Source organism: Poecilia reticulata, linkage group LG3, assembly GCF_000633615.1.
Source record: "Poecilia reticulata strain Guanapo linkage group LG3, Guppy_female_1.0+MT, whole genome shotgun sequence".
NCBI classification, from domain to species: domain Eukaryota; kingdom Metazoa; phylum Chordata; class Actinopteri; order Cyprinodontiformes; family Poeciliidae; genus Poecilia; species Poecilia reticulata.
Genome location: NC_024333.1, coordinates 20,575,567 through 20,601,120, shown reverse-complemented (window position 1 = coordinate 20,601,120; position 25,554 = coordinate 20,575,567). Strand labels below are relative to the sequence as shown.

At 37.5% G+C, this 25,554-nt stretch overlaps 4 protein-coding genes across 6 annotated transcripts in view; all 4 read right to left on the bottom strand.

The window, feature by feature from the left end:
• Positions 1-50: 50 nt before the first annotated feature.
• Positions 51-2,847, bottom strand: LOC103462569 (5-hydroxyisourate hydrolase-like). Of its 2 annotated transcripts, none has more exons than XM_008405452.2 (4): positions 1,632-2,847; positions 922-1,061; positions 713-848; positions 51-608 (listed from the first exon to the last, which is right to left on the bottom strand). In XM_008405452.2, exons 1-4 carry the CDS (start codon positions 1,683-1,685, stop codon positions 519-521), a joined length of 420 nt encoding a protein of 139 aa, XP_008403674.1. In that variant the 5' UTR covers positions 1,686-2,847; the 3' UTR covers positions 51-518. The 2 variants fall into 2 exon arrangements, with proteins under 2 accessions (XP_008403674.1, XP_017159307.1); XM_017303818.1 differs by having other exon boundaries at positions 54-608; positions 1,782-2,847.
• Positions 2,848-2,972: 125 nt separating this feature from the next.
• Positions 2,973-6,388, bottom strand: LOC103462568 (uncharacterized). Of its 2 annotated transcripts, none has more exons than XM_008405451.2 (5): positions 6,175-6,388; positions 5,927-5,967; positions 4,643-4,992; positions 4,375-4,538; positions 2,973-4,247 (listed from the first exon to the last, which is right to left on the bottom strand). In XM_008405451.2, exons 1-5 carry the CDS (start codon positions 6,229-6,231, stop codon positions 4,164-4,166), a joined length of 696 nt encoding a protein of 231 aa, XP_008403673.1. In that variant the 5' UTR covers positions 6,232-6,388; the 3' UTR covers positions 2,973-4,163. The 2 variants fall into 2 exon arrangements, with proteins under 2 accessions (XP_008403673.1, XP_008403672.1); XM_008405450.2 differs by having other exon boundaries at positions 4,375-4,541; positions 6,175-6,386.
• Positions 6,389-6,717: 329 nt separating this feature from the next.
• On the bottom strand, positions 6,718-9,569 carry LOC103462567 (5-hydroxyisourate hydrolase-like). The gene is made up of 4 exons (XM_008405449.2): positions 9,408-9,569; positions 8,652-8,789; positions 8,290-8,425; positions 6,718-7,711 (listed from the first exon to the last, which is right to left on the bottom strand). The coding sequence occupies exons 2-4, from the start codon at positions 8,780-8,782 to the stop codon at positions 7,622-7,624; spliced, it is 357 nt and encodes a 118-aa protein (XP_008403671.1). The 5' UTR covers positions 8,783-8,789; positions 9,408-9,569; the 3' UTR covers positions 6,718-7,621.
• Positions 9,570-10,656: 1,087 nt separating this feature from the next.
• Positions 10,657-25,554, bottom strand: part of LOC103462566 (heterogeneous nuclear ribonucleoprotein C-like) — a 41,291-nt gene continuing 26,393 nt past the window's right edge. Inside the window, exons 3-7 of the mRNA XM_017304159.1 lie at positions 19,473-19,523; positions 15,045-15,220; positions 14,189-14,302; positions 12,467-12,600; positions 10,657-12,161 (exon numbers count right to left, since the gene is read on the bottom strand). Coding sequence (XP_017159648.1) covers positions 12,123-12,161; positions 12,467-12,600; positions 14,189-14,302; positions 15,045-15,220; positions 19,473-19,523 — 514 coding nt within the window. The 3' untranslated portion in view covers positions 10,657-12,122. The remainder of the gene's footprint in view (positions 12,162-12,466; positions 12,601-14,188; positions 14,303-15,044; positions 15,221-19,472; positions 19,524-25,554) is intronic.

The following is a 25,554-nucleotide window of genomic DNA, read 5'->3' as shown; positions in this document are numbered from 1 at the left end:
ATGCAATGCTTGCAGTGTGACTTTAAATGCTGAAAAAAACTAAGTTTGTTTTAATTTTTTTTTAAATGCACAACACTAAAGAAAAAAATGACAACAAGGCATTTTCATTGTGAAGAAATCTATTAAAGTAAACATGTTACTATATGTTACATTGTATAAATTATGCGTACTTTATACGCATAATTTATATAATGTGGCATTATTCACATGTCTATTGTGATTAATTAACACTTTTAATAATMACTTAATTGCAAGCTAATCATAAAAACAGTAGAATAAATACCAAARTTTAACATTAACAGAACTCATACTGTTTGCACCAGTAAGACTACAGCATAGTTTTGTGGTAGTACATATAACCATTTATTTTAATGTTGTAGTGCTAATTTCTTCAGGGAAAATAAACAAATACATTTTTCGCCATTAGTGCTGCCAAGAGCGTCATTAGTGGAGTTGCCAATGCCTTTTTTCAGTCAGATAGTGATAAGTTGGTGGAAGAGGTTAACGACAGATGCCCTCTAGCTCCCCCTGTATGTGCTGAAGGAGAAACGACTCACAAGCAGCGGCACATGATACCTCTGGCCTGGATYGGTTATAGTGAAAACAATCTGGGTGAAAAAGCATAAATAAGCCATTTACGTACAGTTCTGTCAGTGARGTTACAAATGTTCACGTGTTCATAGGAGTTGTGATTGAACTGGCATTTTCTCACCTCYACATAGGGATAAAAGGAGTTCTGTCCCAGACTGGCCCAGTACTGACCAGTCTCGAAGTGCAACTTGTAGACAGCAGGTACAAACTGCTGCTGTGTGATCAGTCCTGGACATCGCCCATCACTGTTAGTTGTCCTGTTGAGGAACAATAAGCCTTTAGATGTGTGAATGGATATGACTCCTCGTAGATCTGTAYGAATGGTATTACCCAGCGGTTATCAGATGCCAGACATTGGTTGAAGGGTCTTGTTGGTAAAGTCTGATGGTCATGTTTGATCCTGGGACCCCCAGTGCTGTGTTCAGCACATGGGTGGTCAGAGGACTGGGTGAGCCAGACATAGTTGTGATCTGCAGCAACATAAATTAAGACTTAATGCAGATGTAATGTTTACATCTGCATTAAGATGTAAACATTACATCTTAATCTATTCATCTATTTATCACAATAGATGAAAACTGTAATCAAATTGTCTTTCTTCACATATTAACTGGGGGAAATTAAGAGACTGGAGAAACATGTAAAAGATGCAAAACCAAACTTTATCTTTGAAATAATCTCTAGACTTAGTTTCTTTCGTTACACTGAACATTAAATGTTGTCTGTTGGCTGCTAAAATTTGAGACACTTGATCTGAACAACAAAGACTCTTCAGATTCAAAAATAATYTCTTTAGAAGATCACAAGATCTGCAAYTTTCAACTTCAGTTACATTTTAATATTGGCCTAGGACTTTAAACCAGAGGACAGTTTAAATAGCACAGATTTTACAGTAATTTAATGCAATTATTGAATCAAAAGTTKTATTTATTTTTTACTGTATTTTTAATCTCACCCAAAGCTCATAATAATGACTTACRTAATACGTTAAACAGGAAGTATAAATTGAGATAAATATTTATAAAAAGCTCTCTGCTTACCCGTCTTTCAGACATAATGTGACTCTTCAGTTGCTGCAGCCTGAATTCGCTCATGTTCACTTATAAATAACGTGACGTGGTTCTGCAGTTTTTACTGTTACTTTTAACTTAAATTTATGGCTTGATGAAAAGAATCAAATTTTTACTCACATTACTCTGTAAAATCCTGCATACAGTCCCACTCAGTCAGCGCGGCTTTCAGTACCCAGAACCTATCTTTTGTCAACAACAGGCCTGTTGTGCAAGAGTTTCCTTTGGCCACAGTTTTAGTTCAGCTCTTTGAACTTATATGAGGCATGGCAGAGCAGTYGGTTGTTGTGGGCCTCATAGATAATTGAGCAAAACAGTTTTTTGAATTAATTCTACCTATGTATTAAAGGTGGAGTATTATGTAAAATCAACTTTTTTGAGCTCCTCCTTGGCGCTGCAGTCTCCGAGCCAAACTTTGTCCTCTCAAAGTCCTGACATCAGTGAACAAATATCTTCATCCTTATTTTAAAACAGTAATGTGAAGCACTGACCAGGAAAACTCTCCGAAAACGGCCTTCCAGGGGAGACGGGACTCTCATTTGAGACTTTTCAAGCTTCTTTAAGCTCCATCTTCAGTTTCTCAATGACAATAGTTTAACTGATGAGAATCAAAAGAGTGACATAAACCCACAGCTGGTRGAGGCCATTAAGTTGCTCCATGCAGATTTATCTCAGCTATATGGATCTGTACTTCTCACTCTAAATGATTTCTCTCTTAAAGACACAGCTGCTGGAGGAACTGCTGGAGYTGTGCTTGTTGCTTTTTCCAGCCATTTTAGTCAAATAAATCTGACTTTATCTCTGTGTAACAAATCAGCAGGRTGCTGCACGCTGATGATAAAAACGAGAGAGCTGTAAAAATATACAGATTAAAAAATATATCTGTTTCTAAGAGGCTTGGTGCCAAGATTATGTATTATCACACAGAGTTCTCAGACAAATTGCTCTGTGCGGAAAGTACTGCAGTTTGCAAACAGTTTGTGTATCAAGTGTGAACTTAGATGCATCAGATATGCCCACATCCACACAGAGTGAATGCTACTGAGTAAAGCCTCTTTACCTTTAAAATGAAAAACTTTCTGACTCCTCTGCTCTTTTGTGTCCTTGTCTTTCAAAATAGCATCACCAAACAATGTGACAAACACGTTTATACTTAATATAAACGTGTTTATATTAAGTAAACACGTTTATATTAGGGACAATTAGTATTTGCATTTTTTAAATCTTAACAGTGCAAATAGAAACATATAACACATGAAGAGACAGATATTTGTATATTTTTTCTTTTAAAAAGTACCACAAAAGACGTTCTAAATCAAGATATGGTTCATTGAGCTAAATGCTTACATAGTAGTAGACGATAATACACAATGTTACATGTTGATCTGGGCCTTTAGACATTTTAAGTGTCAAATATGTGTAGGAGTCTCGTGGTGAGATTTTATTAGGATATCTGACGCAAAGAAATCTGAAAAAGATGGAACGGTAACAGCTGGTTGTTCATAAACAACTCTCACTCCTTCATTCTCATTCACGTTAGGGTTTTATGCATCRGGGCATACTAAAATGATTGGTTGTTTTGGATTCTAAAACAATTGAAAAYKAGCTTCACTACTTTTCATTAAACAAAACTGAAGCCAAAGSAGAGAAGCAAGTAAATCCTTCCAATGGACGCCGCAGGATTTCAGAGGGAAATAAGCAACAGGTGGATATGATTCAAACATCACAATGTATATTTTTTGCCTATTTCCAAAATTAAGGCAATTTCCATACCATCTAAAGTCACATGTTGTACAAAAAAATTGTCAGTKGAAAACATTTAAGGCAGAAACGTCAAAAAAAGGAAACATAAAAGAAATATAAAACCTTCACTTTAGACTCTGCAGACCTCAGTTAGCTTATTAATTGTTAAAGTGCATGACAGTGCAATAAAAAAAAAAGTTAAACAACTATGGATTGCCAAGAGGTCGGCCAAAGTGGGCCTGGAAACAAAAACATTCTTAAAACAACATCAAATCAACAACATAATTACTGAAACAGAGAAAAATCCAACCACTGCAATGGCTCAAAGTCCAGACCTCAATATGATTGAAATACTGTGGTGGTACCTTAAATAAACGCTCCGTGATCAAACATCGATAATGAAGTGAAGCAAGATTGTAAAGTCAACCAACATTCCTCCACAAAAATGTGAGAGATTAATAAAGTCATACGGAAGAAATAACTTCAAGCCTGGTGCTGCTAACATTGGTTATATTAAATCAAAGGATGTGCTGAGTTTTTCACACAACACTTTTGATTTTTCTTCGTCTTTGTGTAATAGACAAAACATTGCAGAATCTGTTTTTGTGCACTTCAGGTTAGATTATTTCAGAACCTGGTGAAGATCGGATACTTTTTCTATTATTCCTGATGCGAGTAAAACACCAGACCTAAAACAAGGTAGAATCTTCATTGACCACGAGCTTGTATGCTGCTTCTGCTGTGGCTTTTACTTGACGATTAATGTTTCTCTTCCTCCATGTTTGRTATTTGATCCACATCTTTCATATTTTCCTCGCTTTCTTCCTCACTGTCACTACTCATCTGTGACCGACGGGTAGGGAGGAGGAAAACAAAGAGGAGGTTCATTARCTGCCAGTTCAGAATGACTCAGGAAATTCTCACATGCACCTTTAATGATTTTTTTTCAAAGGAGAAAGAATGCACGTACTATGTGCTCATCGTCATCATCATCAAGCACCTTCCTGTCAGGGCTCTCTTCGTAGATCCAGTGGCGGGAACTGGATGGGAGGAAGGAAGAGAGGGAATTCTCCGGACTGCTAGCTAASACGCCAAACGTTGAGCTGAGCGGACTGTCCGCCCTCATGGGAGAGTCTGCTAAATAAGATGAAACGGAGGCACTACTTTCAGTTTTCACACAAAAGATAAACCTTAACTCGCTCCTGAGATTTAAGCACAAAACAAAGTTGGGTAAATACCTTTCTTGAACTGATAGCCAAGACGGTGTAGTGTGTTACCAACGGTGTGCTTGGTGACTGTGGTCCCAACTGCCATCAGGTCATTAACAAGCTCCTCCCGTGTTGTTGTGGGCTGATCYACCACTTTCCTTATGATCATCCTCATCCCTTCAGGCAAAATCTTGCATGGAGCTCCAGATCGAGGACGATTGACGATCATTTTGTACTTCTTCCATTTTCTAATAATTGCACCAACAGTTGGCACCTTCACACCAAGTTTTTTGCTGATGGTCCTGTAGCCCATTCCAGCTTTGTGCAGATCCACTATCTGGTCCCTGACGTCACACGACAGCTCTTTGGTCTTACCTATTCTGTGGGAGAGGTTGGGATGAAARAAACTGAGTCTGTAAGCAGATGAGTTTTATTGGATTTTAAAAACTGTTTTTTTTAATTTTTTTTATTATTCCACACAGTATCAAACTAGAGCCCATTTCAGAGAATTGTTTGATTCCGTTATTTACAGATTTTTATTACGCATCACAAGCAACTGAGAGGTCTCAATAAAAGTTTGAAGCCAGAAATACATTTTACAGTACAAACTGTAATGTGTAAAGTGAAATTGCAGAATAAGTGAGATGAGGTGATTGCTGCAAAAGTAGCATGACACAGCGATGCATTCACAGCAAAGGAAACACATAATCCCCCATTTAGTTTGAGCAATATGTTGCTCAGCAGAATCTGATGCAGATGTTCCTGGTGCAGAGCTGTTATTGGAAAGGATCTTAAACTAAATCTTAACAAYAATTACACAAAGATATGCATTATATATAAGATATACATGYTATACATATGCATAAATATGTAATATTTGATTATGTATGCAGAATATCCCATTTATTTTGAAAAAGTCCTCCCAGAATGATCAAGGCTACTACCAGACGCTTAGAATATCCACAATAATGTCAAAAAGGTATACAATTTCTAAATAAAAGTAATATTCTGTCACTGCATGTTTCTACCTAACGCCAGTATGAATTTTACGGATTTTGGGATGTATTTATTGTATGATCAGAACATAAAAATACACAATTTTCCTGAATTTACCTTAAATTTAACATTAATGTTACCAAACCATTGCTGGAAAAATGTAAACTAAATAATATGGACTTAATTTTTGATATGAGAAGATTTGCTAGCATTATAACAGCATTGGAAAAGTAAAAAAATAAAAATAAATAAATAAATACATTCTGAATATTGTCTCTGTTGCCAAAGCCAATGGACCCAAAATATATAACACCTCACCTTTGTTTGGGTTTCTCGCCTTGCTGATTATTTGAAGGGTCCTGAAAAGAAATAAGACAAAAAAAGTCACCTGAAATATGCATGCATATGGCAAACCTTCATTTGAATTACTTTTTACAGAGTCTAAGAAATCCAGTAYAAGCATCTGTAGGATTACAAGCAGCGAGTTGCATGTGACATAACGGSCTGRATATTATTGATATCATTATTAAGCTAAATCGTTAGTGTAACACCCAGTTCTGCCTCACCCCGAGCTCTGCCTTCTGCTGCTTCGCTGCTCTCTGCTTCCTCAATTTGTCAGYCATTTTTGGTGACAGAAATGTAGACCTACAAATAATTACATGACAGAAGGCATCGTTCACGTTCCTCTCAAAACAGAGGCGACAACCTGSCSACTGACGGGGGAACGTAATCAAGACCAGAAACAATAACCCAGCATTCAGGGGGAAGCAATGGAGCACAGAGAGAAGATCACAAACTAGCGGCTCATTTCTACAGAACAGAGAAACTATGGATATAAATAAAAAAAAAAACATGATTATGGACTCAAACAGCAGAGCAAAAACAAATGTTGTTCTTTACCTGATCTTAAAAGGTAAATACACAATTAAAAATATGACCTGTACTAAAAACGTTTTGGGTCTCGACAGGTAAAGTATCTAAGCTAGGATGTCATCACATCCAAAAAGGCAACCAGTCCACTGGAATCAAACTACAAAAGACATCCTATACATGCTGCAAATATTCTATGTAATTTAGCTTAAAAAATAATCAAGGAAAACACATACAAATACTGACTTCAAAGTTTTATTTCTGGACACTGATTTGGCCAAAATCTACATTTTCAACTCAGGAGTTGTTAATGTGGATGTATGCTTGCACTCACTGTGATGCTGAAAAAATATATACCTTTTCATCTTCAACTTTCTAGCAGACACCTGAAGGTTTTGGATCAAAACAGATTGGTGTTTGGAACTTTGGCTTGGTTTTGAAGGGTCATGCTTTTCTAAAAAAAGACCTGCTGGACATAAGCTTATTCATATTATTCATAGTGCGCATCCAAAGGTGCAGTCAACATCTTGTACACAATCTTTCTAAATAATGTGGAAGTATTTGCCGTTTTTTGACATGTTTAACTTTGCTAAAGGGCGGGACCCTCCATACAGTGCAGTTTCAACAWCTTAGATTGTTTTACTGTAAAACAATTATGCTTCTTTTCTTTTTTATTGTTACTTTCTCTAGCTTTACAGCTTTATATTTCTAATATATTTGTAAAGCTGTATTTTACTTAACTCTTTGTTTACCCGTTTACCCAATATTGTTATTTAACTAATTTATTTTTAACAGAAGTGAAAATAAACGAGAATACATCATTTGAGGTTACATGACCATTTCATAAGATCACTTGCCGCACTTCATTTTATTGGGGCTTAGCTTTTAAATCAATGTCAATGTTATGCCAATAGAGTACAATGTAAAGCACAATACAGACAGAACAAAAATTGTTTCTTAAAAAATACTTCACTCATTATTTATTCACAGCACATTTTCATGGAGACGCTTGAGTTATTTAGGCCCCATTTTGAAAACAGTATTAGTTAATTCAGTTACAAAATGCAGCAGTCCCTGTCGTTCTGAGTCAGCCAGTGATAAAAGTGAAGGAAGGGTCAGGCGGTTCCTTGTTGTTGTTGCTCTTTAGCTCCCCCTGTAGGTGCTGTACGAGAAACGACTCACAAGCAGAGGGACATGATATTTTTGGTCCGGGTCAGTTATAGTGAAAACAATCTGAAGATCAAAAGCAGAAAAAAAAATTAAAAGAAAGCAACAGGATAGACAAACAATCTCACATTCTTATATTAATAATGTAACAAAGACTTGAATTGAATAGAAAGTACTTCAACTTCCTTTCTTGTTTGCGCAAGATTTCAATTCTAATCCAAATTGCTTCTTTAGTTGTAAATTTAAATTAGGAGCATAGTATTACAATATTGTTCTTGTCATATTTAAACATATTGCACTGTGGTTGCTGGGGTGTTTTGAATCAATGACTCCAAGACATTCGTCTTACACTTAATGTGGATAATTTTCCGTTTTTCAGATGTGTTCTACTTATAAAATCTAGATGTAAAGTGTGAAATGCTACTGACACATTTARCATGTGGGTCTTGTTGGAATGGATAGAATATTTAGGGAGGAGATTTTTAGATGATTGGTGAAAACAAGACAAGAAGTKCAGTTGCTTTTTATTCAAGAGCATAGATTGCCTTTTGTTTAATAATTAAAAATCTAAGTCACCAACAACAATGTAAATAATTCAGCAATGCAGCTTAGAATGAAAAACATCACGGTTGACCTTTTCTTACCTCAACGTAGGGATAGAAGGAGGTCTGTCCCATCCCGGCCCAGTACTGACCAGTCTCAAAATGCAGTTTGTACACACCAGATTTAAACTGCTGCTGTGTGATCAGTCCTGGACATCGCCCATCATCGTTTGTTGTCCTGTTGAGGAAGTACACATTTTAAGATCTGAGACAGAAAAAAAGTTTTAGTATAATTTGGAATTTGAAAGGGATCAAACTTAGAGATATTGTGAAAAAAGTATCTGCCCCTTTACAGATTTCCTGAGATTTTAGACAATCTGAAACCTTTAAAAAGTAAAAACTGATAAATATGTCAAAGGAGGCAAATACTTTTTTCACAGCTTAMCATTTTCAAAGAACATTACCCAGTGGTTATTAAGTGCCAGACATCGGTTGAAGGGTCTTGCTGGTAAAGTCTGAGGGTCACGTTTGATCCTGGGACCCCCAGTGCTGTGTTCAGCACATGGGTGGTCAGAGGACTGGGTGAGCYGGACATGGTTGATCTACAGCGACAGAAAACAAGACGTGTTTAGCTACTTTAATCTGGAACAACCACATTATGAATTTGTTAAACAACGTTAAATATAAGAACCTTAAATTTGAGACAAGTAGGTGTACATTTTCAGTTTTCACAAAAACCCACGTTGACTCCCATACTTCAATTAGAGACAGAGGAAAGTGCTGAACTGAAGGAATTCCATTCAATACTTTCATATTACCGATAGTGCTGCTGGCTCTGTTTTGATTTCAATTTGGCTTGTACACAATTCAATTTGGAAAAAATGGAAAAAAAATATTAATTTGCTGAATTTTGTGCTCTGATTTAAGCTGTGAATAAATCAGAAAATCCAGTTATTTCATCTATTGCTAAAGGGGTAGCTCATTTCTTCATCCAATTTTATATCAAAATATTACAAAAAGAGGCATTTACACCATGGTGCCACTAAAAAACAACTGTCACAAAGCTTTACGGCTCCAAAATCGAAATAGTCTCTAAATGAACTTTTAAAAATATGTTTAAAAATACAATTTCTACACARCATCAAGTGAATCAAGAATAATATGTTAGTCTTGTTTATAGAAAAATAAAGATATAAACTCATTAAAAGCTCTCTGCTCACCTTGCTTTCAGGCAGAATGTGCCTCCTCAGTTGCTGCAGCCTGAATGTTCACTTATAAATAACATCGGATGTGGGTCAGCAGCTTTGCTGAGAAATTGAATTTAATTTTATGGTTAAATGAACAAAATCAGGTTTTCACTCACACTAAGCCTGAGAAATCTTGCACACTGTCCTGCTCAGCCCACAGGAACTGTCAACAGAAGGCCTGTTGTGCAAACGTTTCCTTTGGATACACTTTTTAGTTCAGCTCTCTGAACTTATATGAGGAGYTTATTGGTGGGAGAGTTAAGAATCCGTGGAAAATAATACAACGGAGCAATTCTTTATTTTTAATGTTATCTATATTGTATACAGGCAGTTACCTCGGTGTGAAAGGTTAATTTTCTCTTATGTAATTTTCCTCCCAMGGTCCACAAACATGCAAACATGTGACTGTGAGTTGACCTTTGTAGTTAGACGGCTGAGGATCTGTCTGTGCAAGAGAAGAAAACCTTGCTGAAAAAGGCGTGTTACTGAAGAACGTGGTCTTTGGACAAACTCAACAAGSACCTTAAAGCTCCAAGTTAATTTTCTCGCTGTGTGTACGTYAACTGTTGGAAACGACAGACTATAATAAACCCACAGCTGGTGGAGGCCATTTCATTGCTTCATGCAGACTTATTATGTCAGCTATATGGATCTGTCCTTCTCACTCTCATTGATTTCTCTCAGGCGCACTCAGCTTATACGGAGGCAGCTGCTGGGGGAACCGCTGCAGTTGTGCTTGATGGCTTTTTTTTTTTCAGGATTTTTATTAAGTAAATCTGATTTTATGTCTGTGCAGCAAATCAGCAGGATGCTGTGAACCGCTGATAAAAAGGATGGAGCTGTAATGCATACAGATTTAAAAAAAAAATGTATCTGAGTTCTTTATCTGTTTCTGCGGTGCTCGATGCCAGAGATGATGTATTATCACGCAGATATTTAGAGTCATCGTTCAGAGAAATGGCTCCGTGAGGAAGAAAAAAGCTGCAGTTTGCAAACAGTTTGTGGAGTATGTGTGAGATTACACATAACTCAGGACTGGCAACGTGCGAATGCTACTGAGAACTGTCTCTTTACAGATGTGCTCTTCAATAAACACATCTGAGGACTGAAGTGAAAAGAAAGATCTGAGGTCATTTGGTAACAATTTTGATTTGGACTCTGCTTTTCTCCTTCATGTTTAAAGTGTACAAAATCTAAGAAAAATCACACTTGAACCTTGACATCACTTCTTCAACCATTGTCTTTTATTCTCCTTCCATTTCTGTAATGGTCTGTCAAGATAAAAACATACCACAATGTGCTGCTGCATACGTACTCGATATGAAAATACTTTCACTACAGTGACAACAAGTATCTTATCTTGATAGTGCAAACCAAAACATGTAACAACATAAGAATTAGATAATTATTTATAACATCATTATTTTCCTTAAAAAAGTACCACACAAGAAGTCCTAACTTAATATTTAGTTCCAAGAGCTAAGCAATTACAGTAAAGTATACAATAATACACAATATTACACACTGATTGGGGCCTTTACACATTTCAAAGTGCCAAATATGTAGTAGAGGACACCTGTAATATTTCACCAGCACACCTGTTGCTGAGGAAGTACAGTTCCTTACAAAGTATTCATAACCTTTGACCTTTTTCCACATTTTGTCAAGTTTCAACAACCAACTTCACTGAATTTTATTGAGAGTTCATGTGAAAAACACGATGTAGAAAGTTGTTATGAAATGGAAAGAAAATGAGACGTTTTCAAAAGATTTTCAACAGTAAAAATCGGAAAAGAGTGGAAATGGAGCCCCCTTCACTCTGCTACTCTTAAATAAATCCCTGTTGTCTTCAGAAGTTGAAACCAAAAGTGAGCTTTTGGCCAACATGCACGACACTAACGCTGCACATCAACGAGAACACACCTTCTCCACGGTAAAGTATGGTGGGGGCAACATCATGCTTTGGGTTTCCTTTGCTTCAGTCAGATTTGATGGAGAAATTTATAGAACTGTAAAAAAGAAACGTTTATAGGGGTAGACGGTCCTTTGAGCAGATGTGACCCTAAACATTCAGCCAGAGTTACAGCAGAATGGCTGATATCATTAATGTGTCGCATGAAGTTGTTCTCCATCCAGTCTGATTTAATTCTTTCCTTTAAATTTGAACTGTTGTTTGACTTTTGAAAAATAATCTGCAATGTATCTATGCAGTGATTAATGCTGGTAATTGTTGCGTTGTGTAAAGAAAAGACAAACGTAAGTAAAATACACAGGGAGGCTTGTGATCAGAACTAATTCATTTTCCATCAGTGTGATTCATGGGGAGTATTGCTGTTCTTATTGATCCGTGCCCTCAGCGGAACCGATTAATTTTCAGTAGTGAGGCTTTAATCTTTACTCAGCTTCCAGCTTTAATTTACATTTACGTTATATATAGGATCAGTGCGCCATTCTGTTTCTTTCAAGGTAATCCAAAATAATCTTGTTAATTCTATTCATGTTTTGTTGTCGCGTCCTTGTTTCAAGTAAAACCAAGCAGCTGCGGTAATAATAAATATGCTATCTGATCTGATATGTCCAGGCCGCGTTGAGCCTCTGTTGGTGGGCGTTAACTTGAAGGTTTAGGTTTCTCTTCGTCCATGTTTGGCACCTAATCCACGTCTTCTACGTTTTCTTCATGTTTGTCCCTCATATTTCCTCCTCGGGGTCGGAGCTGTGGCTGCTCATCTGTGACAGACAAGCAGGCAAAAAGACAGACGTGGAGGCGGGGAGGTGCGAGGGAAAGACAAAGAGGACGTTCATTAGCTGCCAGCTCAGAATGACTCAGGACATTTTTTCTTCTTCTGCGGATGTAACTTGATTTCACAGACTTGGTTCATGTGCAAATCGGGAGACAGAAACTGGAATGTCTCACTCCAAATGACTACTTTAGAAAAAAATAAATTAAAAAAGAGCCCCTTGCTCCTAAGTGGTGCAACGTTTGGGTTTTTTAAAAAGAATACAAGCAACACATGATGGTCATTGTCACACACCTTCATATTGGGACTCTCCCTGTGGATCCGATGGCGGGAGCTGGGTGGGGAGAGGGAGGACAGGGAATGCTCCGGACTGCTGGCCGTCACCACATAAGACAAGCTGAGCGGACTGTCCTCTCTCAGCGGAGACTCTGGAAAACAGGATGAAGGAGATTTTACCTCTCGGAGATGAGGAACTGAAATGAAGTATTTTTTGGTGAAACAGAGTGTAGAAAACGAGCTGTGACCGGCTGGCTTTCGTAGCGGATGACAGGCAGACCATCAGAGTGGAAGTGACAGGATGAAGGACAGATGTGCAGTCAGTGGGAGGGAGGTGAGGATGCATGGTGACGGACAGACGAGTCAAATGATGACGGGGTAAATTAATATAATGATGAAAGCTATCAATCCATCAAGGTCATTCAGCTGCATCACACACAAGACTTAGATTGTTCCACAGGGACACTGTGTGTCATTTGTGTTTCTGTAGATTATCAGTTTGTTTAAAGCTACAGTTTAAAGTCTGTTTTCAAATAGGATGGTTCATTCAAACTGGTTCTGGTTGCTCAGTACCACTGTCCTACTGTGAGAACCTCCACTCCAGCCTCAAGGGTTAAGCAGCTTTTAAAAAGTTTTCTTCCTGCACAGTATTGAACGCCATTCATCGTCCTATAAAATCTGATCAGTTTTGCTGTCATCACTCAACAAAACCACACCCACAGCATGGTGCTGCTGTAGCACATTGTAAGAGTGGGATATGTCATAAATATCATCTAAAGTAAATTTGTATGACTAGAGCATCTTTTTCTCTGTTTTCCGTTTTAGCTTTCTCTTAATATAGACATTTTTTTTCTCTCCACTCTTCCAGCAATCCAACATTTGTTGCATGCACAGCTAATAGATGCTCTCTAAAAAATAAAATCTCCACCTCTGATGTGGACCTCTGTAGCTCCTCCAGGTCAGCTCTTGGCTACTTCTCACGTTAGTGCTAACCTTTCCTCAGTTTACGCGGAGCAGTCCTGTCTTTGGTATATGTGCAGTTTTATCTCCATTTGAGAAGGATGGATTAAAGGGTAGCTGTAAAATGTTCAAAGCCTGGATGTTGTTTTCTAACTTGGCTTTAAACTTGGTTCCTTGGCCTTCATGGTGCTTTGTTCCTTAATATACCTAAAAATTAACATTTAATTCCACACAGGTGTGGAGCTAACATACCTGGTGATTTCGAAATCTAATTATTTGAACTGCATTTGTCACATAGCAAATTTGAAAATGTTTCTGAATATTTTTGCGAGGCAGTCAGTGTTACGCTTGCAAGCTGGTGTAATTAATGACAAACATCCACATGATGGCAGCAAAATCCATGCAGCATTTTCGGTAGTGCTCACATAGTTTCCTCATCTTACTCCATATTTTGCTTAAAACTATAGCTGTGCTAATCCACTGTGGCTAGTATTCAATTTGAAGCATATCATTACTGGATGATGGAAATAACAGACTGATTAGTTGAAAGAGCTGTGGCTCCATTCATGCATAACATTTCCATCCTCCTCTGCCGCTGCAGCACCAATTCTGAGTCATTACGATCTGGACTGATGCCTGGCAGGACTAAACCAGAATGAATCTGAAAGCAGGCGCATCACACTGAGTCTGTTTTAAAGCGATTTTGATGCACCGATAGATTATCTATCGTTTGATCTCAAACCCGTGTGCCTCCGCCGTCGCTCTGAGTGAGCATCTCACCTTTGTGGTCGTTCTTCTGTGTGTCCATCCTGTCAAGGCTGTCAAGAAGCCCATCGATCTGTGTCTTTATCAGAGTCAGCTCTTTTTTAATCACCTGCAGCTCTTCCATCCCCACTGAAGGAAAGAGGGAGAGGGAGGTAAGCGACAATGGAATTACAGAACCTGAAGTACCTTTCAGCATTGGTTCAGGTCTAGCTGGTATTTAAAAAAAATAGCTGCAGCTTGGTTCAGCAATGATAATGTGTTTTAGAAGGAACAGTGCAGGTATTTGGTTAACACCTTACATCAGTATGTCTATGTTTCAGGGTATGTTTTCTCATATGGCCTATATAATATTTTAGTTTGCTCAGGTATTTTCAGGCATCAATCACAAACTTGAGTTGTGTGATTTTTTTTTTTTTACCATATTCCCTCATCCTTTCCTCCTTCATCACTAATCCCTTCATCCTTCACAGCGCTTCACTCATTCCACATTTTGTTACATTACAGCTTTATTACAACTTGTATTAATCATCTCTGCAACCAACTTCCTTAAAGTCTGCAGAAACGGCTGGCTCCTTTAAATCAGAAGTAAAATTTACTGAAGCCTCTCCAAAGATTTACACTTTTTTAACAATCAGCTGTTTTTGTATTTTATTTCATATTTGCATTTTATTGTTTTTGTTTATTTTTATATGATGTTTGCACACAGTTTTGTCATGTTTTCTTCATCTTTGGTCCTTAATTTATAAGAGTTGGAACCTAAAGCTGGCTTCTCTACCAAATGCCTCTGTTACAGCTACAAGGTAGTATTTTTCTTCCACACCGTTTTTGAAAAGCTTAAGTGAATCTGCCTCAGCCCATTCATATTACTCACACTTGGCTGTGTTTGAACTTGTGGAGTGGGCTCTTGAGCTCTTAGAGTGGGTTCTGTCTCGACTGCGTCTGTGCCCACTGGAGTAGGAGTAGGAGGTGGAGCGGGATCTCTTGGCCACACTTGGTCCTGAAGGGACAGGAGAGAGGGAGGCTGGCACACGCTGATAGTCACACGCCCTGCAAATTAAGCAGACAGACAGTTTTCAAAGTAACTTATATTTAATTGCGACTGTATGCGACAAGTTTTGTCTGTGTAGCACGTAAAGCTTTGTTACGGTTTAATCCAAGTGAGATGGAAGCGACACATTTAGCCACAGACAAGAGAAAATCTAACAGATTCTGAACTAAAACATTCATGAGATCAGGAGAAGAGACCATGCATCTTATTTCACTGTTCTCAAATTTTAAAATGATTTATTTTTAGAAAATTTTTGTGTATGTGTTCTGTGCACACATACACACAATTAAGATTATTATTTTATCAATACAAACAGGTTTCTTCTGACTGTCAGAGAGCCTAATGTTTTGGCACAACTCGCCTAAAGTCCCGACTTGATTTTGACAGAGAAAATGTGGCGAGAGCTAAAGATAAGGGTGATGGCATGGAGGCCTTCCAACCTCAAAGACTTGAATTTCATCACTACATGTGCAATAACCTAGTCAGTAAATATTAATAGGGTTTAATCTTGTTATGCCATAAACGATTTTCTATTGATTACTGAGAATGATGTGGTTTTAGACATGTCACTCTATAACAAGATGTAGGAAAATAAACAAATTAATAGTTTTTGTTATTTTTTCAAAACCTGCAGCTCTTTTTGAATTAATTTACTGTTTTTTTTAGAGATTCCTGTCTTGTTGCCTATCAAAAAAAAAAAAAAACCTGTTGCAGAAAAATAATTTTACATTTAAATTTACCACAGGTACCACAGCCTTTAGCCCAACTCTATATGTAATAAAGCTCAATAATTCCCATTTGTTCAGCAGGTAGAAAATCATTAATGGCCTAAACACTTCAATGATTTCATCAATATTCAACACAAAGTAAAATGCGATAACATTTGTTCTATTGTACTCAGCCAAAAGCAGCAGACTGTAGACATTGAAATAGATGAAATAAACTAGGTAAAATGAGACGGCAGCTATTAAAACAAATACGCATCTTTTTGCACCGTTCCTTTGTTTTTGTTTTATTTTGTCTCCAGAAGAGGCGAGTGAAAGTGTTTCCTCTGGCGCCGGCCTCCTCTCTGTGGACCGCTCCATGTCTCTATCTGTCACTGAATGTAATTGGTTCTGTCAGGGCCAATCAATAGCGCCCCGCCAGGCTGGTAGTGCTGCAGACAGCGGGTGTATCACAGTCAACCTCTATAGTGGTTACAGAAATGACACTTTGTGCATAGCTGTTTCTGTAGAGAGAGAAATATGGTGGCGATTTAAAGTAATAAACAAATAAAAAGAAAATACTCAGCACTCACTGACCCACTGAGTAGGTGAAACACAAGCCACGAGATCAAAGTTGACCGTTTAGAGCTTGGTCTGCACTCAGAGTAGTGCACCCTTGGTAAGGACAGACAGTAAAAAGCAGCTTAAAGTACTTATTTATTGCAGTAACATAGTCTCACACTGAAAAATGTTGTAAAAACCAGCAGAAAAATACACAACAGCAGCATTTTGTTTATAATTTATACTTCTTAAAGTTGATCAGAATGTCTAGGGACTTTTATTAATCCACATTTCCTGGGTATAAATACGATATGATATAGAGATAATTTTCTATAAACCACTAACCTGGACAAGTCTGGTCATTTACTCATCTCTCTATGATGTGACGAAGTTGGAGCCCAGCTGCATTTCAGACTTTAAATGTAATGGGCAGTAAAGATGCAAAATCAGTTCATCTTGAAATGTCTAAAACTCAAAAGTATTTAAAAATGAAAATTCGGTAAGGGTACAAATATTTTTTTCCACAGCACTTTGTGAATTCAATCTGGGTATTAATCAGAAGCAGTGAGCATCCAAAAAGAGAACTTAAATCATGATGGTGAAGTAGATTCGCTGATTGAGTTGTCATTGAATCACAGAGCTGTGAACTCATTTCTGTGTTTTGCTGTTTTCTGAGAAGCTGTAACCTTCTCAGAAGCTGTGACCAATGCACATAATGCATCGTTGTGCACCTCCAGAACACGTGGGTGAAGTGCATCAGGACACCATAACTGAGTGAGTTTACATGATTTGAGCACCAGGGAGTCTCGTTCTCAGGGAGCACCGGGAGAGACGGCAACCAAAGACTTATTGGAGTTTAAAGGCTTTCAGAGCGGTTTGCAGGGGGCAGATACACAACGTGATGTTACACTGGCTTTGAAGTGTCATCCCAGAGAAAGGAAGCTCAGACAATGAGAGAAAGCAGACGGGAGAGGATTACAGAAAAGTGTGTGGGCGTATGTGTGTGAGAGAGTGTTTGTCTCTGTGGATTAGACCGTGCATGTAAAGCAGCTTTGTCAGCTAGAGCTGTTATCAGTGTGCTGAAAGACACTTTACTTTTGTGTTTGAACAACAGGACAGTCCACCAAAAGACTAATTTCTCTCATCCTCACAAAGTGACGCTGTCAACAACAAACACTGAAACACAAATGCTCGCGTCATGCACGCGCACACGCACGCATAGACTTCACAGATTTAAACCTAGAGGGAAATGCATATAAAAATAAATATTACAATTTTTGCTATACACATTCCCACACACAAGCACACACACACACGCAGAGCTCTGTAGTGTTAACCAGTAGCACGGAAAATAATCAGGCACTGTGTTAGACACAAATTGAAAATCAGTGGCGAGTGTTCCCCCTAAACAGAAAGAAAATGCAAAAAGAGAAGAAAAGAGGAAAAAAAGACGACAGTGGAGCAAAATTGACATTAATTTAAGCAACTGATGAACAAACTTAGAAAAAAAGAGAACTGATAGAAAAAGATGCACATTAACTGTGTGTGTATGTGTATAAGTGTCCTTATGTACTGTGACCGTTTCCTGTTATTCAGATGTGCTGAGTGCAGCAGTTAGAGTTTGGGCCTGAGGGATGGAAGGCGCTCCCAGAGCAATTTTAGTAGATGACTGATTACATGGAGCCACTCACCCCCTTGTCCACCTGACTGCTGAGCTTACAGTGCAAACATTTTAACCGCTCAGCCACGAGGTTATGATACTTACTCAACAATAATGCTCACACAGTTTTACAGAGACATGTCTTTATGGTTGTCAACTTGTCCAGGCAGCGAGACAGAAGGAAAATCAAAAGGAAAAAAAAACTTCAATTTTTTTCCACTTCCGTTTTCTCTGATGTTCAGATCTGAACTGGTAGGAATATCATCACTTGTAGATTGATACTTATTTTTCTTCCTTGTTTATTCATTAACAAGATATGATAAACTATTATTACACCATTTAAATGTGTTGGATGTAAATGTCATTGAAAATTCTTAACTGATATAGAAAATGTGAATGTTAAACTACAAATGAACCATAATTGAACAAGAACACTAATTAAAGATCAGATTTAATAATATTTGATAATATTGATTTGTGAAAATTCCTGTATTTTTACAAAATTTCCTGTTCGACATTGTAAGGCATCATTTTATGTTTAAATCAAATTGATCTAAGAGAAGAGCCTTGTGGGATCCCTTAGGCAGGACAACTTGTTCCTTGTTAAACCTTTATATDTAAGACATGACAAAGATTGGGTATCTGATTKAATCTGGACTTTGAAAGGGCACTTCTGATAGGAATATGTTTATCTTAACAGCTATTAAACCCTTAGGTCTAATTTCATATTTTTAGCCCAGAAATTTAACTTCCTTCCACATTTTTGGTGTCTCTCCTCAATATAATACAAGTAGTACTCATGACTACTACTTGTAAATGGGCATGTTTAAGTGGAATAAATGTTTCTGCATCCACCCATTGGTTTACACCTTACAAATACCAAAATATAAAATCAAATGCTGAATAGGGTGATCTGTAAAGAACAACACACATCCCTGCAGTAGAGCATGAAAACATCTGAACAAAGCGGTTCTTAAAAATCTTCGAAACATTTGACTGTCATGGAGCCACCTTGTTGTTTTGTTAGGCAAGTGAAGCTGGGTCTTTTCCCTTTCAGTCAAATGTCTTTTTTATTAAAGCACACAGTGTTTTCATCCAATCCACAACCAGGAGTTGTGCTGACAGCGGGTTTGCAGCTGTCTCTATAAAGGGAAGGTCTGCAAATGTTTAATGCTTGATTGTGACTGCTAAGACGCAACACTGAACCGAGACAGAATGACGGACAGCCTGAACGCAGACAGAAATCAAGAGCGTAAAATCTCGTTGCTTTCTGGGACACACAGGCATGCAGTGAGGTGTGTGAGAGACCTGACTTTCTGACAGTACCTGTCGTAGTAATCCTCGTGGTAGCTGTCGTAGTCCAGATCAAACTCTGACCTGCAGAACAGGGAGAGATAAAGTCAGATCAGATGGTTGGATAAAATGCTTGCAAAACTTTGATGAGGCACTTTTGTTGCTGCTGTCATTGATTTCAGTTAAAGGCTGTAATTTGTTGAGAGTTTAGTGGGTAAATGTGAGTGTGAACACAGATTTTTTTTTGCTGCAGCCTCTTCATCTGGGAAAAAAAAAACAAAAAACACTGCGCTCATGGTCTCCAGCCAGCTGGAAGAAAACATTGGGTTTTCTTTTTCTGCTGCGGCATCCAGGTGGAAAATCCATAAAAATTGGATCGCGCTGCAACCGTATCACCCACTGAACACATCGATGTTTGAGCTCGGTGTGGTGAGTTACACGAACCATGAGCAAGAGAGAGACGGGAAGAACGAAAGGCAAATGAATGATGCGACAGTTAACTTATAAACGCTGGTATAGTTGATGCATATCTGTAAAAATAAATTTTTTTTTTTAAAAAGACTCAAGGAAGAGAGAACAGTGACACTAAGCTCCAGCGAGAGCACATTCTGGTGTGTCAGACCTCATCGTTCCTCCCAAATCCCTGCAATGAGTCTCTATTAATCCCTGCATGTGGCTCACTATCCCTCAGTCTGCTTCTCTGTCTCACTGACTCTGTCCTCATCATTATGTCCCTCTTTTTTTTAAAGCTGACTTCAGTCTCTGCATTAAACTATAAAACTGCCATTAAATACATGTTTAATAAAATCATCCTATGGTTTTAACATGTGGAATATTCATCTGTCTTTTGCATGCAAAGTGACTGACAGCAAACACAGAAGCTGATGCAGTGAAGGCGCCGTAAAGGACAGAGATTTCTCTACTGGTTTGTCATGAATCCAAAGTCATCTGAACACCCATGAGATCTAGGAAACATCTCCGACCATGGCTGTGCTGCATCGCAAGAAAAATCAAATAACTGACTCAAAAGATGGTTTATAGTGAGGATATATGACAAATAAAATGTCCAATGAAACGGCAAAAGTGGAAAATGTTTCATCCATCCATGAGTACTTTCAAAAACGGGATAAACACAAAGGAGCAGACAAAAGTCTGACATTTTATACATTGTTTGATTTTGTGCAGATTTTTACGGATCCCAGTAGCTTAAAAAGCAGGGCAGTTTTATGGCTACCCAGCAATATCAACCTATTCAAGTAGTTTTATTGTTATATAGTTTGTCTATCCATTGTCTACACTGGATTATCCTTTGTTGACAAATATAAGAAAATATTGATGAAAATGAAAATATTAGAGTATTTAAACTGTTAAACCTACATTCAGCTCACATTTTTGTTTGTTAGAACATGAAGAGCAATAAACTAAATTTAATGCTGAGGAATGCGCTGCATGTTGTTATTTTTGTAACAACATGCAGCGTTAATATAACAGAAAAATCTATTTCTGTTATATTAACAGAAATAGATTTTTGAAAACTTCTCTCATGTCTTTCCTACTGAATAAACAATCTGTTTATCAATTTTAGGGTGATCCTACTAGTGAGTCCACTCGTTTTCAGYCTCTCATATAAATGGAGGGCGGTAAAGTGAGCACTTTACATTATTAAAGTCACAAAAGTGTTCAAAAGAAATGAGAAAACAGCAAAGGGGAAACTCTCAACCAATTTGTGTAATTGTGTGAATCTGAACTCTAGACTCATTTTTGGATCAGATCGTAATCACATTTTCTCACTCTGTTCTCACTGTCTCATGCCAACTAGTTTGCTGAGCTCAGGGGACAGAAAACCTCCAAATAATTTACAACAAGAGCTCATTTACCAATTTCAAGGCGGCCTTTTTGTTGTCCCATTTCATACAGAAATGGTCCCTGCGTTGTTATAGCTCTCTCTGTCAAGCTACATGAAACATCTTTGTCTTCCATTTGAGGATTCAATATTATGAAGGCATTTCTGGCCTTTTACATCTTGTTCCTGTAAAAAAAAAAAATCCATGTGGGAGAGGAATAGAGCACAGAGACAAGCTGCAAATCCTCAGCTTCTCAACTAGGCTGACCTTTGTCTTTCTGAGTGGATTCAGAAAATAACAGTCATTCAACAAAATCCTCACTGAAGGGGAACCGAACCGCTGCTCGGTTTCTGTTCAGTGCTTTTGCTTTGTGGATTTCTATCTTGGGATCGAGTGTTTGCTGGACAAACTGTCATTTGGTGAATAATCTCTTTGGGAAAAAAAATAACGCCAAATAGTAATAACTTTTTTGTGATGTTCTACTTGTAACGGTCTCAGTTCGACTGTTGTACTCTAATCAGCAGTTTGCTGGCAGAACTACAAATTATTACTAACAGAACTTAAAAGTGCACAAAATACGTCTTTAGTTTAATTAAATGATTGTTTAATGTGGGATTAAGCAGGTCCTGTGACCTGATCCTCTCACAGCAGCATAGATTAGGTCACTATTGTAATAAATCAATTTATTGCTTGTCCCTTTGTAGCAGGCACTCTTGAAAATGAATCTAACCAGGATGCCAATGTTACATGTCTACTAATGATGTGAAAACAGTGAATGCACCATATATAACAACGCGATCATCTTCAATGCAAGCCATGTGAAAAAGAAGATTGAAAGTCGACTATTTTGAGAATAAATGAGATGCTTAAAATGACCAATTTTATTTATGAAGAACTTTAAAAGAACCACAGTAGAAACAATGGCTGCATGTAACTATACACCATAAACATACGAAACTAAAACATATGAATATGACGTAAGATGATGAAACATTAAACACAAATAAAACAAACAAATTTTCACTGTTAAAGGAATGAAAATGGGTTTCAAGACCGGTTTCAAAAGCAGGCAGTGAATATAGCTCACTGCTGTGGAGGGGTAATTTATTCCACTGCTGAGGAGTTGCACTGGTGAAGGCCCTATCTGTCCAAACTTCCTCCTAAACCTTGTACCTGCAGGAGGTGAATACTTTGCAAGAGCATTCAGACCTTCCAAAAAAAAAAAAAAAAGCAAAATGAGCTCTAAAATTAACAGGCAAACTGGGGTAATGTGTTTACAGTGAATTTGAAGAAGCCTCTGACTGAAGACACTTTGCTTTTTTATGACAGTCTCATAAAGAGGATGCTCAGGGTTGTCCACAATTTTTGTGATTTTCACCACCATCCAGATATTCCATATTAGTGGTCAGAACAGAACCATTTGATAAACTTATAAAAGCAGGACTTTAAAACCGGTCTAAGTTTAAAAACATACAAATTGTCAACATTTGGTTTGATAGTCCAAACGTGGACTCACTGGGACCACTTGGTCCAAACACCATCACCTCTGTTTTCATTTCATAAAACTTTAAGAACTTCAGGACCAGTTAAGCTTAAATATCATAAAGCTTTTGCAATGAAAGCACCATCCTTACATAACAGCTAATTGTTTGCTCAGCGGACAGACCAATATTTAGTGTGATAGATTTAACTGTGCATAATATCATAAACAAATATTTAATTCTTCATTGTTTGTAATGATGGCTGGGTATTGTCGCTGAGTTGGAGTAATGGCACGTTGTCAGAGTTTTCACTTGATTTAGTGGAGATAAATCTTCCACAGGTAAGTACAGCCCCTTTAAACAACAATCACATGCAGAGAAAGCAGCCAAGCGCCTCGGCCAGCAGAGAGAGAGAACAGCAGCAGATGGACAGCGGGGTCACTAAAGGCTAATTAATTTCTTTTCATAATTTCTCAAGTGCCAAAGCAATCCATTAGACGTGCTTGGCAATAAATCATCTCGGCCGCAGCGTGCCTCTGTGTGTGTTTTGTGCACACCAGTAAAACGGCAAGTTGCTTTCGTGAACAGGACATCTCAGAGATTCCTTCCAGCACGCAGAATTCAACTAAGGCAAGAAAACATCAGTATTTTACAGATTCAATGGGGGGAAAAAAATCCCTAGAAGGTGTTTGAAATGAAGTATTGACATGTTCAAATGGTTTAAAACTTGACAGATGCATTAAAAATGTAGGTGACAGAAAATCAATGACTCACATTTTTCTTTTTTTTCTCTCATTGATTTTTTGGACACAGCGACATCTTTGCTGACAAATAATCATTCATTCTTTTATATTATATTAAGGTTTTGTCCGATTATAAGATTGTTTGTACTATTTTTGATGGTTTAAGTGATATTTAGAATCGAATGGATATTTAAAAGTCATAATATTCCAACAGACAAAGAAAATCATTTCAATAATAGGAGATTAGCTCTTCAAATTGTGTGTTTGTTTTAAAGTCTCAAACCGCAAAGTCAAACTCAAGACCCACAGGCCAAATCTCAAGGCTTTAGAGGACCACAAAATAGATACATTTTTATTTTTTATTATACCATGTTATATTAGTGTTCAATATAATTTCATTAGAAGGACTCATCAGTTTGTTAATAGATAGTTTTATTAATTCATTTTCTCACAATCAGCCCTTTGAGGAGATGCATGATAATGACGTGGCCCTAAACCATAATTAGTTTGACACCCAAATAAACGCAAAATTAAAATATATGCCTATTGAAAACCCTATTGGTATTTTTAAAAATCTATGGATATTGAATCATTTTTCAATAGTTCATAATGATGGTGGCGACTGGACCAAGATAAGGCAGAATGCCCAGTGGCTTCAGATGAAAGGTCAGGCTAAGGTAAATGATTTTTATTTCTGTCTTTTTTTTATAATACTTAAAAAGAAGACGCTTATGCTGAAATACAAATAAATAAATTTCCCAACCCTCCCCATCAGGACATTCACGTGATTACAACAGGATAACAACAGCATCAGCTCTACAGGAGATGTAGCACAGAGTGGCAATCTCAAAAATTAAACCCAAAATGGACTTGCTATGCGCCGATCATCTTTTGAGATGGTAAGTCAGAAATACTGCATATTCATTACTGCATGTTAGAAATAAATCTTACACTGACTAATGTGTTTTGATAAAGGTCAACATTAAATAACAGGAAATGTGTTATATTGTTATATTTTGCTGTTTTCACTATGGTTTGTGCTTGGTAGGTCTAACTGCAGAAATCCTTGAGAAAGACATTGCTCTTGCACTGTTTATAAGGTTTCAGCACTTGTACCTGATGGCAATGTCTAACATTACACATATTTACATATCTTACCTATCTTTTGCAATCTAAATATGCACTACACAGTGTTGGGAAATATATTGACTGAAATCCCTCCTAACCTGCTGGAATCGGTAGACGAAGTTACAAAAAACGTTCCTACACTGATTTAGTATGAGAGTAACAGCAGGAGATGGACAATTTATTTGCATTTTTTAAATAAATTGTTCACTTTTCTCTTTGTTAGCATATAATTAAGTGCCCAAAGTCACTTAATTATAGAAAAGAAATTGAGAAAAAGTTGATTCTCTTTTTGTTTCGCCAAGTTTGAAAAGATCTCACTCCATCAGAGGTTAATATTTTCCAGAGAATAATGCCCAACTCTGAACTTCAGATAAGAAGTAACAAAACATCTTTATCCCTATGCTCCTCCAGCTTACACTTCAAACCACTGTGTTTTTGCTCAAACTATGTGGTGCCGGCTGTTCTTTTTTGTGTTTGAAAAAATACAGAGGACACAGTAAACCAACATTGACCTTGGACTAGAAATAACACACCAGAAACATTTTCTTACTCAAATCATCAACTCTAATTGGGATTAATGCTACACTCACAGAGAACAGGACGGTAATGCAAAGTTTAGTCTAAAATCATAATCTCTGCCTCTTCTGTCTCAAACGCTGAACTGAAAGGCCAATTTGCATTCTTCCTTTATGTAATAAGTCACACGATAGCTTTGGGAATGTTTAACATTTGGCAAACATAATAAGCCAACAGGATCAAGTTGCAGTGTGAGTGATGAAAATGTGTAGAAAAGTAAACCAATAGAGTGATTTTGGTTTCAAGTGAGGAACAGAGTGAATAACTGAAACAACACAAAATTATTCCGATTCTTATTCTTCAGGTTTTCTCTTGATCAATTCCTGTTGAAACCTAAGCTGCG